This window comes from Girardinichthys multiradiatus, chromosome 3 (genome assembly GCF_021462225.1).
Source record: "Girardinichthys multiradiatus isolate DD_20200921_A chromosome 3, DD_fGirMul_XY1, whole genome shotgun sequence".
In the NCBI taxonomy this organism is placed as follows: domain Eukaryota; kingdom Metazoa; phylum Chordata; class Actinopteri; order Cyprinodontiformes; family Goodeidae; genus Girardinichthys; species Girardinichthys multiradiatus.
In genome coordinates, this window is record NC_061796.1 from 43089206 (window position 1) to 43107067 (window position 17862).

Sequence of the window (17862 nt, forward strand, 5' to 3'; positions counted from 1 at the left end):
CAATTTTATGTTAATTAAGAACAGACTTTAAACAAAAATACAGGTCCTTCTCAAAATATTAGCATATTGTGATAAAGTTCATTATTTTCCATAATGTAATGATAAAAATTTAACATTCATATATCTGTGGGATATTGTGAAGAGAACGTTGAGAGACTCAAGACCCAACACTCTGGATGAGCTAAAGGCCGCTATCGAAGCATCCTGGGCCTCCATAAGACCTCAGCAGTGCCACAGGCTGATTGCCTCCATGCCACGCCGCATTGAAGCAGTCATTTCTGCCAGAGGATTCCCGACCAAGTATTGAGTGCATAACTGTACATGATTATTTGAAGGTTGACGTTTTTTGTATTAAAAACACTTTTCTTTTATTGGTTGGATGAAATATGCTAATTTTGTGAGATAGGAATTTTGGGTTTTCATGAGCTGTATGCCAAAATCATCCATATTAAGACAATAAAAGACTTGAAATATTTCAGTTAGTGTGCAATGAATCTAAAATATATGAATGTTACATTTTCATCATTACATTATGGAAAATAATGAACTTTATCACAATATGCTAATATTTTGAGAAGGACCTGTATAGTTGCTAAAAATAGTTTCAATTAAAAGTAAACTTCCCTATAGCCAAATTTGGTTGAAAAGCCAGGAAAAAAAACATGCTTTCTGTCTGAATCGTGTGTAAATGTGAATGCTAAATTAAAAGGTGAAAAGGCATCCATGTGTATATCTCTATTTAAGTCTGAATTGGTTTGAAAAGCTGATGGGCAAACCAAGCCTGATTGTTCATGCTGTTGTTCAGGCTACATTTAGATGGGAAATGTGGACTAAAAAAGTCTGATTTAGAACATATTTTTCGTGGCTAAACAGATACAATAACAGAAATACCCATAAATGGAGGGCTAATCCAATCATGCTACTGGTCGATTCTGTTAGCATATTGTTTGATATTTTTGATATTGCCAGTTTTGCGTGTTCACAAACTTGGGAAATAAAACGTGCATTAAATGGTCCCAGAAAGTCTGCACACCTAAAGCTAAAAGTCTCATCATCCAGGCTCAGCTTCTCAAGACAAACAAAACCAGATGGCCATTTAATCTTGGCTGTGGATAAAGAAGCTTGGGCCAAGTCTCACAAAACAGACTATAAAACCAAGCACAGTGTTGTACTGATGGGGAGAAATCAACACCTGCAATTTAAGATGAGTGGATTGTTTTCCCGACGACCTCCAAATATAATCATAATCATCAGAAGACTCAGATGACACCGTGTGAAAATGTTGCATCTCCTTCCATTTTTGCAGAAATGGTAAAACACATAAAAATAAAGAAAATTAGTTTTGGTTGTATAATTTGGTTTAATAATCACAGGTTTATAAATTCTGATTTGACTGAACATAAAGTAAACTGAAAATATATTTTTTATGTTAAATTAACATTTTACTGTTAGATGAGGAACAGTGCCACACTAAAACAATTTGGTCATTCTTGTTACTTTGTTGCATCTTCAGCCTGCTCAGAACTTGATGTTGAACTCAGGGGTTGTAAGAAGAGGTCAGTCCAACCCAATTTCTGGGACTTCTGTGAAACCTCCAGAACCGTCCAATGGTCAAGGTCGGATTTTTAATTGGAGCAATGCAACCGTTTTGAGATATGATTCCTAAAAGTTGAAGAACTTTCTAGGCTGTGATGTAAACTCATCAACACCATGGAAGTCACGATGTGCGACTGTAGTAACTAAGGCAACTTCAGCAGAACCTGACATGGCATTCTCCTAAAAAAAAACAGCTTCCCTGTCTCCAAGACAGTCTGATAATGAGAAGGAAGATGGAAATTAAAAAATATATGTTCAACTCCAGTGTATATATTTGGTTATTTGGAGAAAATATGAAACAGAGGAACATGAAAAAGGAGTAATTTCTTCTCTTAAAGAAAGGCTCCTCAATCTGAAAGGAAACAACAGAAGAAAAGTTCTCTTCATAATTTGTATGCATCAAGAAAGTTCGGAGAAAAGAGGAGTAGTAGTATTAATGACCAGATGGAAATGTAAACAAACAAGAGAAATTTGTTAAATATCACATTTCCCATCTTTTTTCATATTCATGATTAATATTCTGATCATTCTCCTTTAATGTCGGTCAGTTCCAAGTCTCCACCGTGAGGTGCTACCATGTCTGAGGTTACCCAGCTGGCAGCTAATTGGCTGATGAGTCCCCTCCATGATAAGGTGTAGAGGTGCGGCCTCAATCTGTGGGCACAGGGACGACACAGATGTGCAGGAAGTTGTCAGCGTGGCTCAGGTGTTCACTGAGCCACTGTAGAGGAGTCTCCAGCAGAGGTTCGATGCCGTGGATCAAGACCTGGTAACGCTTTAGCTCACCTAGACGGAGACAGGACGGGTATTAGCGTCGTAAACATCACATCCGAGCTCATTTACAATTCCAGTAAAAAAAAATGAATATTTACATCGTCCATCCATGAACAGCATATTAATTCTGGTTCTTTAAGGATGTACTTCAACCGTTTTGCTGTGGTGGAATGATCATACATCGCCAATTAAATATCAAAAATGTTAATTAATGTAGATTTTTCCTGATCTACAGAAGGAAAAAGTTGAACATTTAAGAAAAAGTTATTTCCAGCGTCCATCCAAATCTTATATTGAAGTGGGTCTGAAGGTTTGAGAATGTAATTTCACCTGACCAAGCCCTGTTAAGTTGTGTAGACTGACTGCAGGTGGGAGTTGCCTGCATAAAAATATTTAGTTTGACCAAGAGAGAATAGAATAAAATAGAATAGGTCTTTATTTGGCCGTAAGAGGAAAAGTGAAGATAAAGGGGGGACCAGTCCAAAATGGACACTTTTAAACTCAGGTAAACATGAAACTTGACAGCTGAACATACCAAATACATTCAAGAGGAAAGTTAGTGGCTCACATGAAACAAAGTTTGAGATACAGATAGTGATAGTTATGCATGTCAGGCATAGTGGTGATACCATCATGCTGTGGGGCGGTTTTATTTCAGTGGTTCAGGTACATTGCACAAGAAATAATGAAGCCAGAATGCAACCTTCAAATTTCTTAACTTCTCCTCAGATCAACGGCTAAATGACAATTCTCCCAAACACATCCAAATTTGTTTCAGAATGGACAAAACGGGATAACATTAAGCATCTTTTATGCCTTCCTAAAACCCTGACCCTGACTGTGTTAAACATTCTGGACTACTTTTAGATTAATATAATAGCAGGGTTTATGCCAAGAAACAAATCAATTTAAATATATACAAATTATGCCACAAGTTTGTTCAACACTTGTGGCTGAGATACACTTCAATACGGGAGATCTAATAGAAAATAATATTGAAGGGTGTATGTTTATATTTGAGCATGTGTGCATAATTATGACCCCTGCAAGAAAATCCACAAAAAAATAAAATTTCTTGCACCCAACTCATGAGTTGAGTTATGTTTTTATATGAACATTTGTGCCGATATCGACATCCGATATTTGTTATAGCGCTCTTCAACACAAGGAAGACAAAAGAAAAAGTGACAAAATTGAAGACAACACCAAAAAAGTAGCAGCAAGAAGAGAGAGAAAGCAAATGAAAAACGGAAAAGCAGAGCTGAAGAGAAAAAGAAACTAAAGAGGGCCAAAATGAATAGTCAAGGAGAACAAACAAATCGGTAAGTTAAGGAGATATGAGTTGGGAAGACGAGTGCAAGTAAAGGGATGAAAAAAGGTATGTAAATTGAAAAAAGATGGTTTGATTAAAAAAGATAAAAAGACAAAACTTGAGGAAACCATCGTGCTGAGAAAAGAAATAGCTACATGAGGTGAGACAGACCACATCAGACACGACACTAATACCACTTCTGTGGTGGATGAGACAGAGGAAGAAGAGAGAAAGTACAAAAGTGACTATGACTGTGCTTTCAGTTATGAAGCACAGTAAAGTGACAGTTGATTGTTTTTGATAGCACTGGCATCAGGATTTGAATTTTTACCTTTCATTCTGACAACATGTGGTATGCATGCACGAGCATCAGTCAGGATGTGCTGGCCGTCTGTGACTGATACCGCCCGTTGCTGAAAGGCCGGGACCGAAAAACGTTTGTTACGAGAAACGATTGTACTGAAACCACTGAAGATGTGTAACTTGCAGAGATATTTGACCATGTAGTGACATTCTGGCGGCCAAAGATTTTTAACTGTCGATCTTTAACCGTTCTAAAAACAGCTCATAACCTTTTACCGGGAAGATGATCAAATCTAAGAAGATAAAGCTAATGCCATATGCCTGCACGTGCAACCCTTTCACAGTGCAGGGAGGACAAAAAGAAATGATAATCTGGGAGGAAGAATTAAAAAAGAAACTAAATGCTGTGGGAAACGTAGAAGGCATAGTTTTGGAGCTTTACCCACGAGGCCTAATAATCTTGCACACCCTTACAACCTCTTCTCTTATTCTTCACCTGTATGTAAAACAGTAGATCACAAATAATTGGGAATTAGAAAGTATTAAATAAAAAAAAAGGATTTAGCTCACTAGAGGAATCAGATCAAAAATACACAGAAAACTAGAAGACATTTTAAGTTTGTTTTTAATCTTATTCTTCATGTCTAACTGTAGGCCATGCTAGAATTTAAAGACCCCAATTATGTATATTTTCAGCTATCTTTTCTGCATTTAGATGTACTTTTTTAAAACTTAGGTGACATTTACACAAAAGAGCTCTTTTACAACTAAAGTGCTGGTATCATGGCTAAAAACTTGCAACAACTGAATATAATTTAGGTTCACAAAGATTATAAATACAATTTTCCACTGCTTAACTTTGGATATTATCAATTTATACAAATAAAATATTCAAAATAAGCAGTATTAATGATGTTTTCTCAAATCTTCAGTTTGTCCTATAGTGGAAATATGCAGGTAAATAATGCTATGTATTTATTTTATTTGGTTTAAAATTCAAAACACTGACCACACAATAATAATTTACTACTTCTATGACTATTCGTGATTCAGATGAAATATTCTTAAGCAAATAGGTTGACAAAAAATAAGCAATAATTGTTTACACAACTGTAAAGCAACACAAAATCTTAAAGGCAGAGACAATCTTTTACCTTTTATTTGAGATTTGAATTTGAAAGTAATAAAGTAATTGGATTTACACGTCCTAACAATTATAACGTAGCATTTCAGCATCTGGCTTTCATCTCTCTGGTATAGGTGAAACACTGCATGTGTGTGACAAAGACGGATAATAATGGGCCCTTTCCCGTCAACCACTCCTCAACTCTCTCACACACACACAAATCTTTTATATATATATATTAGTGTGTGTATATATATATATATATATATATACACACACTAGCTGCACTACCCACCGGGTACATGACATTTAGTACCACGTAATATCAGGAGACGGTTGAGGCAGTGTGCTAACTGACAGTCTGAAAAGTAGCTCCACCCAACACCTGCTGAGAAACTTGCGAGATGAACTCCACACAAACGTTCCATCAAATATCCAAAACAACCTTTTAGTAGAGGTTCCTTTCTGAAAATCAAGCACTCTATTACATTTTCTGGATGAAACTAAACTAAAAAAAAAAAAAATTTAAATCAGTTTTTTTCACTAATTTGGATATTTTTTTATTTCTTTACCTCTCAGCAGACACTGTACTCTAAAAATAACACTGAGTTTGTATACATTTTCCATGTAAGATTAGTTATACTGCGCCGAAAATCTGGTAAATGCCATTAGGTTGCATATATGATGTGAAAGGGTTAAACTAACTTGGTCTGCTAAAAGAAAACAGTATGTGTTATGCAGGATTTGCTATGTTAATAATGCAAGGCCAAACTTTCATACGTTTGGCCTAAATCAGAGGCTGAGGATAACATAACAAAATAAAAGCTTTGAATAGAACTGTATTTTTGATTAAAAAAGGAAAAGCATGAAGAAAATAAGTTAATTCCTAAAAGTAAATATTAATTAATTAATTAAGTAATTATTAAGTAATTATTTCTGCAGCAGGCCTCCACAGAAAAGGCATGCTGACGACAGTCAGTGCGTTGGCGCTTTTTGTTTGTGGCAAGATGTTAACCAAAGTGCAACCATAAGAATATTGCAAAACAAAAAGGTGGTAAAGCATTGAAGCATAGTGATGTTTACAGCAATACATAAAAACTGTTAAATCTTATTTTGAACACATTTTCTTCAATAAAATGTAGATTATGACTATGAATTTTGTATCTGCATGTTGGTTCTCCTACTGAAAATACTAGCAGCAGGATTGTTTTAGTCAGTGGAGTCACATGCTTCACCAGAACTGCCAGCCTTTCCTTCATAAAGCACTTTGAAGCAGCCCTGCCTGTCACCCGTTTTACTAGAAAACCTCATATAGTTAAAGATAACTTATATTAAATAAAGTGACCTTATTAAGGTGAAGGACTGCTTGTAAAATCAGCCAAATCTAGAGACATTGTGGAGTTAAGGTAAATCACACCTTTTACTTTCTGTAAAAGGTGTGATCCTGCTTCACTGAACAATGGCGAGAAGACACTTGCTCTCTAATTCACACACACCCTTTCTGGTAGGTGTTTCTTATCCTTCACCAACATCTAGACCTTGCCATGATGTGGGTGTAGTAGGTGTATTACAGTCTCACTATGAGAAATGGGGGAAATCTACAGTGAGCAACACCCCCAACTACTTACACAAATCACACTATAGAAATACATATTTCTATAGGTCATCACATTAACCACCTGCATCTCAATCACTCACAGATGTATGTAGAGTCTCATGCTCACAGTTACACAACTTCAGATTGGTGTTGAACAATGAGAAAAATGCTGGGAAAATAAATCTGTGAGGTCTAAAAATTTAGATTCCCGAAAATGATGTCTGCACTACCAGAACAGTTGAAACATGTTCAGTCATAAATCTCAATATTTGTTGCCTCACAAAAACAAAGCAACCATACGATAATGTTGTGTCATATGTTCATCTATGGGGAATTTTTCAGACTGAACCTTCAAAATTTACCGCTTCCTTATGTCATCACTTTATCAACCTGTTGCTGTATGCATCACTTCAATTCTTTCACCACAGGGCTCAAGCAACTGGAATTAACAAGGCTGTTTGCCTTAACTTGTGAAATTTAGTAGAGTTAAAAGGTGACTTTGCTAATGAAGAGTGTCAAACAACCCACAAGGTCAACCCCACGGTTTATTTTAGATATTTTATATTTATTTTCAGACAATCCAGCAAATCAACACAATATAAACACATTTCATATTTTTGAGCTGATCAAAAATTTCTGAGCGGTGCATCTTAACTTATGTTTCATATTATTTATCTGAGTTACATGTTGAGGAAATAAACTCAGAGTTTTGAACATGTGGCTTTGAATGTTGAATATTTCTGGAGCTGAAAAACATGTCACCTAGTGACATGCAGTAAGTTTCAGATTTCTAATTATGAGATTGCTGTTGTCACTTCTGCATAACAGTGACAAGTAATTGCACGCAATAAGAAGCTGAAGTGATTTTTAATACGTACATTTTACACACCTTTTCACTTGAGCAGACATTTCTGGAATATCGCGTCAGATTCCACACAAAATATCTTGGAAGAAAAAGCTGAAATTACTCCAGATTGAAAGCTATTAACTAGTGAGTAGAACTAGACTGAAATTACAACATAAGCAGGAAAACAAGTCTTGCTCTGTGTTACATTAAAGGGTAGAAATAGAATTACCTGTGATTACAGTAAATACAGAGGCTTTAATTTCACCTTAGGCTGCCTAAAATTGCAGATGTAACCATGAGGTTAATGTGACAGAAGACAATAGTGAGGAATGTTAAAGATTAGGTGTTTTCCCCGTTTGATTCCCACCACTTTCTGGGAATCTCTAAAGTGACCACATCAACAGGAAGAACCTTGCCTGAATCCAATTAAAAAGTATTTCCATACAAAATTTACATTTAAGTCTATATTTATTAATCAGTTTATTTAGTTGTAGTATTTAGTTTATTAATCAGGCTTATGAAACCTTGACCAAGAGGTAGAAAGAGGAACAAATGGTGCACAGGATTTATTTTTTGGGTGAAATACAGCACGCTCTTTCAGTAGTACTGTCAGTAGGGGATTATGACCTGCTGGGAATAAGCTCTGGAAGAAATACCTAAAAGTACCTGAAATACCTACCAGACAAAATCTGATTCAGCATGTTGAGTAATTGGACAAACCATACGTTGCACAAGCGAATGTTGCTTGTAAGGCACAGCAGATTCGGCCAAAAAGTAGCACAAAGGTTTAGTAAACTGCCCACAAGGAAGACTAGAGCAGATGTATTATATATAATTAGTGGGCTTTCTTTAAGCCACTACAACATTATTGATAACCGTATTTCCAGGGAAGATTGCTAATGTATAAAACAAATAGCTGTTAACTGACGCATGCACACCCCCTGTGGTTAAGTGGTATTCAACTGTTGGCCAAGACGACATGTTCTTTCAGCTAAGCGCAGCCAAAAGTTATTTAGGAGGACCGCAAGTTTTCACCAAACAAACAGCCAAAGCAGTTCTGACCGTATTACTGGCAGCAACATGGACTGACAGGCTGAAGCTATTTGAATTAAATCAGGGCTATTTTAATACAGAGCAAATTTTGCTAACACGCTCTGCCAAGGATATCATGAACTAATAGATAAGTCAACCTAATATTTTAGGTTTATAGTGTAATCCAATGCCATGAAAAAGTATTTCCGCCTTATTGATTTCTTCTGTTTTTGATTGTTTGACAACTTCTTTTAACACCAGACAGAGATAACCAGAGTAGAAACAAAAACTGCTTTCCATTTATGATCTCATTTATTAAAGGAAAAACCTACCCAAACCAACCTGACCGCATGTGAAAACAGCTGCGATCAAACATTTGCGATGACTTTTTACATTACTGTGGAGGAATTAAGACTCACTCTTCTTTGTAAGATAGTTTTTTTATCAGAATCAAAATCAACTTTATTGCCAAGTTTGTACATACAAACAAGGAATTTGACTCCGGTACACTCTGCTCTCTGGTTTTTGTTTTAAGCGTTAAAAAATATACATATATACAATATACAAATGTACACATATATAATAAAAAGGTGCATTTGCAACATCTGTATGCTGTTGTTTTGTACTCTATTGAATGTTCAACAGAGAAACAACCTGGGGGAAGAAACTGTCTCTGTGGCGGCTGGTTTTAGTGAACAGTGCTCTGTAGCGCCACCTGAAGGTAAAGCTCTGAACAGTTTATGTGCAGGGTGTGTGGGGTCTACAGAGATTTTACCAGCTCTTTTTCTGACCCTTGACCTGTATAAGTCCTGGATGGAGGGAAGGTCAGCCCTGATTATTCTCTGCAGTTTTTCTTGTGCAATGTACCTGCACCACTGGAATAAAACCGCCCTACAGCATGATGGTACCACCACTATGCTTGACATGCATAGCTATCGGTATCTGTATTTCAAACGTCCTGATTATTCGTTGCAGTCTGGACCTGTCCTGTTTTGTGGATGAGCCAAACCACACTGAGATGGATGAAGACAGGACAGATTGAATGATGGCAGTGTAGAAGATGACCAGCAGCTCCTGTGGAAGGTTGAACTTCTTGAGTTGCCTCAGGAAGTACAGTCTCTGCTGGACCTTCTTCCTAACAGTATCTATGTGTGAAGACCATATCAGGTCCTCAGAGATGGCGGTTTCTAAAAACCTGAAGTGGTCCACAGCTGACACTGTGTTGTTGAGGATGGTGAGGGGGGTGTATGGGGGTTATTATTGGGGAGTTTTTGAGCGTGAACAACCTGTTTAAAATCATTCCATAGCACCTCAATCAAATTTAAAGTCAGACTTTGACTAGGCCACTCAAAACCCTTCATTTTGGTTTGTGATTGTTTTTTTTTAGCTATTCAGAGCTACACTGACAGTCTAACATAGTACTACCACCATGTTAGACTGTCAGTGTAAAGTTGCTGTGCTAGGTTTATGGCAGATGTAATAAAATGCGCACCTTCAAAAAAAGCTCCACTTTTGTCTCATCAATCCGCAGATCATTTTGCCAAACGTCTCGGGATCATGAAGATGTTTCTTTGGTGAAAATTAAATAGGTCTTTGTGCTTCTTTTGGCCTGCAGTGGACCTGCTAACTGGGACTCTCCCATGGAGGCCATGTTGTCTTTCCTTTTGTTGAACCATAAACCCTGACCTTACATGAGGCAAGTGAGCCATGCAGTGCTATAGACATTTTTGGTCATTTTGGTAACAACCCCTGGTAAGGTTCACCACTGTGGTTCACCGGCATCCCAAAGTCCTAGAAATGGCTTTGTACCAGTTTCCAGACTGATAGATGTCAGTGACTTTGCTTTTTATCTGTTATTGGATGTTTTTAGATCTGGGCCTGATGTGTTGCTCTTTGAGATCTTTTAGACCACTTTACATAGTTGGAAAGGCTGGTTTAGATGGTTTCTTCATTCTGCAGGTGTGGCAGTAAACAGGCCTAAGTGTAACTAGTAAATCTGATCCAAAAAAAGCGAGGTTAACCACAGGTAACATATGATTTAGCATTACATTTTCACATGTGGTTAGGTCATTTTGGATAACGTTCTTCTCTGATATGGAAAGTTGTTTAATGATCTGAAACAATTAAGTTTGACAAAAAAGAGAAGATGACTGTAAGGGGCAAAAACAATTAATTTTGTTGATCGAATTTGGAGAGCAATGATATGATTTAAGTTACTCCTGGTTGAACAAGAAAAAAAAAAGTAATTAATGTTAATATAAAAGATCCAAATCCACAACAATTTCACAACAACCTGCCAAAAAAGTAACTTCTTTCTAGAGATTTTGTACATTTCTCTAAACTTAAGAATTTAGAACATCTTGAGAATAAGATGAAGAAACTGCCCTTCTACAGCAGGGTTTCACAGTCGTTCACATCATTGTGAAGGTATTTTGACCCATTTTTCCAATGTTCTAATCATTTTTTAGCTATTCTGTTGTGACTAGAATTAGAAAGCAAAGAGATTAAAGCAGAGATCCTCTCAGTCAACAATAGACAGCGTCATCAGGCAGGCTTTCGAGCCATTCTGAATTCCCCTGTCTGGTGCACATCTCGAACGCCTCCGCAGATGAACCATAACCCACTATCATCTGTATCAAAACAGCCACTGAAACCTGCACTTCCCCTAGCAGACTTTGAATTGAGCCATAGTGCTCGATAAGCACAGCTGTACCGGCTACTAAGGCAGGCTCTGCGAAGAAGCATGAGATTCATGAGTGGGCTGTGCCACACATGGAAATGAGGTGGAGGAATGTGGGTGGAAAATGGTTTGGATTTGCCACTCAGATGACAAGGAGGGGCCAGGGTGGAGTTGCAGGGGGATTGTGATGATGTGGGGGTTTCCTTTTATTAATCACACACAGTTATCAGTAAAGGGTTTTACAAGAATAGACCCGACTCCAAAAAAAAAACAAAAAACAGACACCTTGCTTACGAGAACTATCTGAAATACTAACCTCTAGGCTGTGATTTTTCCAGTGAACCTAAACAAAAGGTCTGCCAAAATCTTGCTCAGAAGCACACCTGCTTTAAAAAAAAAAACAAAATACATGAGACGAATCCAACACACGTCAGCGCTGACTGCTGCTTACAGGAACCTAATGTTTTGAGTTTGGTTCACGCGGCTTTGGGGTAGCCTCACGGCAACACAGACTTTAGGCCATAGCTTTGAAAAGATTTGGGAATCCCCTTTCGTTTCAGCTCTTAATGCAAGCCACCCCTATTTGTTTGCTGCAACTGGTTTCTGGTCCCAGAGGGGTCAACAGAAATCTGCTCTCAGACATAACAGGGAGGGAATGTGTTTGACAAAAAGGGTTGTTATTTCATGTTTGAGAGATCACAGAGATGTAGAGCACCCCGGAGTTTCTTTCAGTTTTATGTTAGGGTCCTGGAGACAAAAATAAAAGTTTCTCTGAACTCATGAACAATAGTACCTGCAAACCACTCCCTCAAAACGGCATCACTCTACAAAGTGGTTGAACACACTTCCCGGGTTCTCTAATCCAAACACGCCACTATAATCCATGGCTATCACCCAACCCATATACCAGACAGGGAAGAGGAGGAAACCAAACAAACGACTTCAGACAAAAGGGCCACTTTCACCTTGATCAACCAAGCAGGCTGGCAGACTCCTCTGGAGGGAGGAGAGAAAAGAAAAGCAGAGATTTAAAGTCAAAGACATAAAAGGCATCCACAGTAGACAGACTACACCTGAGACAGAGATGTGGGATCAAAGAGGAAAAACGAGTAAGATCAGGGTAAGAAACAAGGAAAAAAAAAAAAAAAAAGAGTTAGACGATATTTTCTTTCCAGTAAAGATTCACGCAAGCTTAAGATCTGGCAATTCAGTCCCAATTAAAATAATCAATGCCAACTGGACTGAAACAGATCAGGGGCTTTAAAACCATCCATCACATGGTAAAAATATCTTTTAAGAAGATCAGTGTTTACCAGATGTTCCTGTTAAGAGTCATCTCAAGTGGCTGAATCTCTTACTGCCTAAATCCTAAACTAAACAGCTTTTACTACAGGCTGGAATCCAAGAATTGTACAACCTTACAACCTCAGCAACCTTACAAACATACAAAGCCATGAATTATAGTATAAATAATGAGTCACTGTTTCAAATACATTACTCCAGAATGATTATTTTTACTGAACAACCGTGATCATTTTAGCCTTTTAACTAAAACAAGAATCCAGGCTGCTCCCACAGAGTCTCACAATGACATCTCTGGAAACAAATACGCTGATATCGGTTGTATATCATTTAGATTCGTCCTCAGCTTACTTTCTGTATTTCTAAACACTGTTGCAAACAACAGTCCCTATTTGTAAAACCTCTTTGCAATGGAAACTAGGGGTTGTTAATCCTGGCCTGATTTCATAAACACCCGTGAAAGTAAGGTTTATAAATGCAATTTTGAGCAGGGCTTTTTACTGCCAAGCAGTGACAGTAAAGGCATAAATTATAAGTACTATTGCAAAAAAAGAACACTGAATTCAGAATTGTAAAGTATATTATTAAAAAGAAAACAAAAATACTAAAAAACTAATAAAGGCATGCTAGTCATTTACAGAGAAAATAGGTCTCAAGTCTTTTGTACCAAGTCCAAATCAAGTCTCTAATGACTGAACTTAACACTCATCATATGCATGTCATCTAGTTTTCCTAAAACGCTAACTTGCTCTTTTATATCCAGACCCCATTTAACACTTGGGCATTTCAAAACATGAATAAATATTTTCAAAATAACTCACTGCTGAATTATTTATTACTTTGAAAGTAAGCAATGTGAGCAATGAGCCATAAAGTTTACCAACATATAGGTAGCAATATAGGGAACAATGTTTTTAGTGCCACAAGAACAGAACTGATATCATCTTAATTTATCAGTTATACTTTTTACTATATTTTAGATGGTTTTTTCTGGCACTTGTGCCCATTATTCAAGAGTACTTCTGACAGAAAAAAAGATGGAGAGAGAAGGGAAAGACATGCAGCACATGGCTGGGACCGGGAACTGAACCCAGGGCAGCCACATAGAGTATAGAGACTATAGCCTCTACACACTATGTCCAAATGCTCTACCAACTGAGCCACACAGCCTCCAACTATTTACCATTTTCAAAATCTACACTATAGGTATTGTTGATGTAATTAAGCAGTTAAAACATTTTCTGGCGGCAGGTAACTGAGATAACAGAGTAATGATGTTATGTACAGGGCAGGATTTTTAGTTTTGCATATTATATTAAGTAAAAGATATAAACAAAGAGACGGAGGTTGGAGACGCAAAGAGAGTGAATATTAGACAGACGGGTAGGCAGACAGATGAGAGAAGGTGGTGTTAATGGTTGTCGCCTCTGTGCAGGTGAGTCTCCTGCGGGTCTTTACTCCCAACATGCTATTGTCTCTTTATCTACTTCCCCTCTACTCTTCCCCAGACACTCTCTGTTTTGACTGCTGCTTGGCCTTTCTCTATCCCTTTCCTCTCATCTCTTCTTTCATCATCAGCTCTCCTCCCTCACAGCTGAAACTCCAATGTATGCCACAAATCCACAGAACTTAAAAGCTCCATCTGCAGTCAGAATATAATTAGTAACCAGGAGACAACAGGCTACAGGTAGAATTACATTTATAATGAGCATTTTATATGTTTACTACAATTTGTGTGTTTTATGCTGATCTAGATTTTACACTTTAGTTTTTTTTTTGGGGGGTATATGGAGATTTTTATGAGAAATTGAACCTGAAGTGGGAAAACAGGGATCACTGGACCCAGATGTTCTAAGTAGGTACAGGATGACCATCATTCTACTAATAGCAGGTAAAGTATTTTATCTTTCCGTATGCAGCACTACATATTTAAGGGGTATCAGGAGATTTCAAAGCACGGGAAAAAAAAAAACACCACAATATTTTCTTCAAAGTTAGGTCTGTCTGTCAGAGCAGTACCTAGATACTGTTATGTGACCTCACCTGGTGAAATAAATGCAAGTAATTCTAATAAGCTCGAGATGTGACGGGAAGTAATAAAGTTTGACACCCTGTATTTAATGTGCCATGCATTCAAACTCACCTTTCCAATAGCAATACATTAGAACAGTTGGATGGTTTGTTATTGTCTTTTATGCCTACACCTGAAATAGATCTTATTAACCAGGATGCTAAAGCTCAAAGACAATGAGATAAGGGTGAGGCAAATGTGACATTCAGAGTAATCATTGCAATATTCAACAATAATATCAGGGTATCCTGCTTTTCTACTATCGTGCAGCCCTACTAGAATCTCATCTCATCAACCCAGTATCGTCCTGTGAGCTGAATGCATCACTGCACCCAACAACATATTGTGTAAAACAAAGTAGCCACTGTCTAGCAGCTAAACAAATTGCGAAGATGCACAGTGTTTTGATGAAGGGAAGATTCCTGTGTGCAATTAGACAAAGGTGTCAGTTTCAGGTGGCACTAAGAGCCATGCACTGCATTTGACTCCACATGGCTTTGTTATTTTCAGTGAAGTTATTGTTAGATTTCCATTGCAGATCAAACTTTACCCTCTTCTTCCAAGTAGGTATATCTGCAACAGGAGATGGCGTATCCAAGTTAAGGCATAGCGCAACCAAAGTAAAGTGGAGCACGTGATTGGATGACTGTGTCACCATGGGTGCAACTTTCTTCACTTAAGTTTTAAATGATTAGCTATTTTTCTACATATATCTATACATACTACAAACTGACACCATTTTAAACAGAATTATGAAGTACCAACTTCATGACTGAAGAATGCATTAACTTTCTTTCATTTCGTTGCACCTTGCAACTGCCGAAGGTAAAGAAAAAAAGAGGGAAAACGGAAGAAATGGAGAGAAAACAATTAAACAGACCTTTTAATATTTGCACGGGCGAAACGCCTAAACCTTCAAACGTCCCACTTACAGTCTACAGACGTACCCCTCCCTCTTCTGCAGTGAATGCTGCAACTTCTCACAGCCCCTTGTTGAGGCAGTTGTTTATGCCATAGCACCCTTGTGGAGCTTTTGTGCCAATTCAGCTTGGTAGTTAGGTTTTTAAAGAGTTTATGTGACCTACACTTTCAGTACAAGTTGCCTAAAGTGTCTTAACATCAGCAGTGGCAAAGCTCAGTGCAGATCCCTAAACTTTTAATAATCCTATTGTGAACTCTGCAGAATATAAATGTATTTTGGCCTTGATGTAAAAGAACATGACTCATAGATGGTGGTCTTTTTCTCTAGCAGCTAGAAAATCACCAATTATATCTAAACTTTCCTCCCATTGCCTCCCGACACTTTCAGTCAGTCAGTCAGTCATTTTCTACCGCTTATTCTATAGTGGGTCGTGGCTCCCCCCCGACACTTTCAATATGTTTTAATTTCCCTCCGCCCATTCTCTCCTTTCACCACATCTTTAGTCATTGCTTTTGGTAACAACCACTATTTTACCTCATCTATCTCCTCCAGGAGTTATATTATTAGAAAATCTGGATCTCAAAAATTCCTTCTTAAGTAGAACACAGAAAATAACCTTGATGAGTCCCTTTCTGTCTCAAGAAGAACATGTCTCACATTTGATAAGAAAATCAGACAAAGTTTTGATGATACTTAGTGTTAACTGGCAACGGTCGACATGCTTGCTTGTAGGCTTACCATCATTTGTCAGAGCATCTGGATACATCTCCTTCAGCAGGTCGCCAAGTGTGTGTGCACTGCCTTCAGGCGAAACAGGGCGAAACAGTTTCTGGATGAATGGCCTGTTGCTCAGCGTCTGGGATTAGAGCACAGCTAGTTAACAAACAAACTAATACACATAAATGAATTGCTTCCAACCATAAAAATATTTACTCTATAGACATACTTTTACTACTTTTTTAAAGCAGTCCTAGAAGAAAATCTACTTTTGTTGATCCTTAATAATAGGTTAATTGTTGTCTACCCACAGTTCTGCACAACTGTGGATGGACCTGTTTATGACGTTTTCTTTCTTAACATATTTTTTATTTGTGCACCAATTAGAGAGTTGCTTGCCAGTTTAGTTGGACATCTTGTATACTTGCATTCAATAACTAATTATCTACCCTATTATCTGTGTACCGCAGTGTTTTCTCTGGTCTCCATGATGTCGCTTGTTCTCTCATTGTTGTCGTCTCCCACTTTATCCAGAACCGGGTCACCGGGGTAACAAACGCCCAGACTTCCCTCTCCCCAGACACCTCCTCCAGCGGGAGCCCAAGGCGTTCCCAGGCCAGACGAAAGACATGGTCCCTCCAGCGTGTCCTGGGCCGTCTCCTGGGCCCTCTCCCGGTGGGACATACCTGGAACACCTCCCATGGGAGGTGTCCAGGGCACATCCGATACAGATGCCCGAGCCACCTAAACTGACTCCTCCCAATGCCCTCTTCAAGTTGGAGGTGAGCTCCTACCTCAAGAGGAGGAGTTCAAGTATCTCGGGGTCTTGTTCACAAGTGAGGAGAGGGTAGAGCGGGAGGTCAACAGATGGATCGGTGCAGCAGCTGCAGTAAAAAGGAAGCTGTACCAGTCCGTTGTTGTGAAGAGAGAGCTTAGCTAGAAAAGCAGGGCTCTCAATTTACCGTTCGGTCTACATTCCTACCCCCACCTATGGGCATGGCCAAAAGAACAAGATCCCGAATACAAGAGTCGGAAATGAGCTCCTCCGCAGGGTGGCCGGGCACTCCCTTATAGATAGGGTGAGCTTGGAATCGAGCTGCTGCTCCTCCACATCGAGAGGAGTCGTTTGTTCTCTAATGTTTATCAAAAAATATCTAGGGCCTTCAAAGAATACCAGAATTTACACCCTAAATAAATTACACACAGCTATTAACTAATTATGTGACATCAGAAGGTAACTGGTTGCACTGGAGTGCATCAAGGGGTATCGATTTTTTAAAGACATTTTGATAAACATGTATTCTTTACAATTATGTGGTAGTTTTTGTTGGAGTGTCACATAATATACGAATAAAAAACATAAAAGTTTTTGGTTTGTAATGTGAAAAATTTAAAATGGTTCGATGGGCATGAATATCTTTATTTATTATTTTACTCCTCATGCTTAAGGTCTATGTTAAAAAAAAAAAAACATCTAACAAAAACTGACATTTTCCTCTCAGCCAACATGTAAAATTGATTTAGGTAACAGTAGGGCAAAAATAAAATATCCAGTAAAAGCATTGGCTTTCTGTAGAACAATG

General features: G+C 38.1%; 1 protein-coding gene across 3 annotated transcripts in view; it reads right to left on the bottom strand.

Moving 5' to 3' along the window:
• Positions 1-1340: 1340 nt before the first annotated feature.
• The window catches only part of atg5 (ATG5 autophagy related 5 homolog (S. cerevisiae)), a 38887-nt gene continuing 22365 nt past the window's right edge, over positions 1341-17862 (bottom strand). For all 3 annotated transcript variants that reach the window (XM_047361968.1, XM_047361967.1, XM_047361969.1), the window contains 2 exons: positions 16301-16418; positions 1341-2382 (listed from right to left, as the gene is read on the bottom strand). In XM_047361968.1, the coding sequence (XP_047217924.1) occupies positions 2246-2382; positions 16301-16418 (255 nt within the window). In that variant the 3' untranslated portion in view covers positions 1341-2245. The remainder of the gene's footprint in view (positions 2383-16300; positions 16419-17862) is intronic.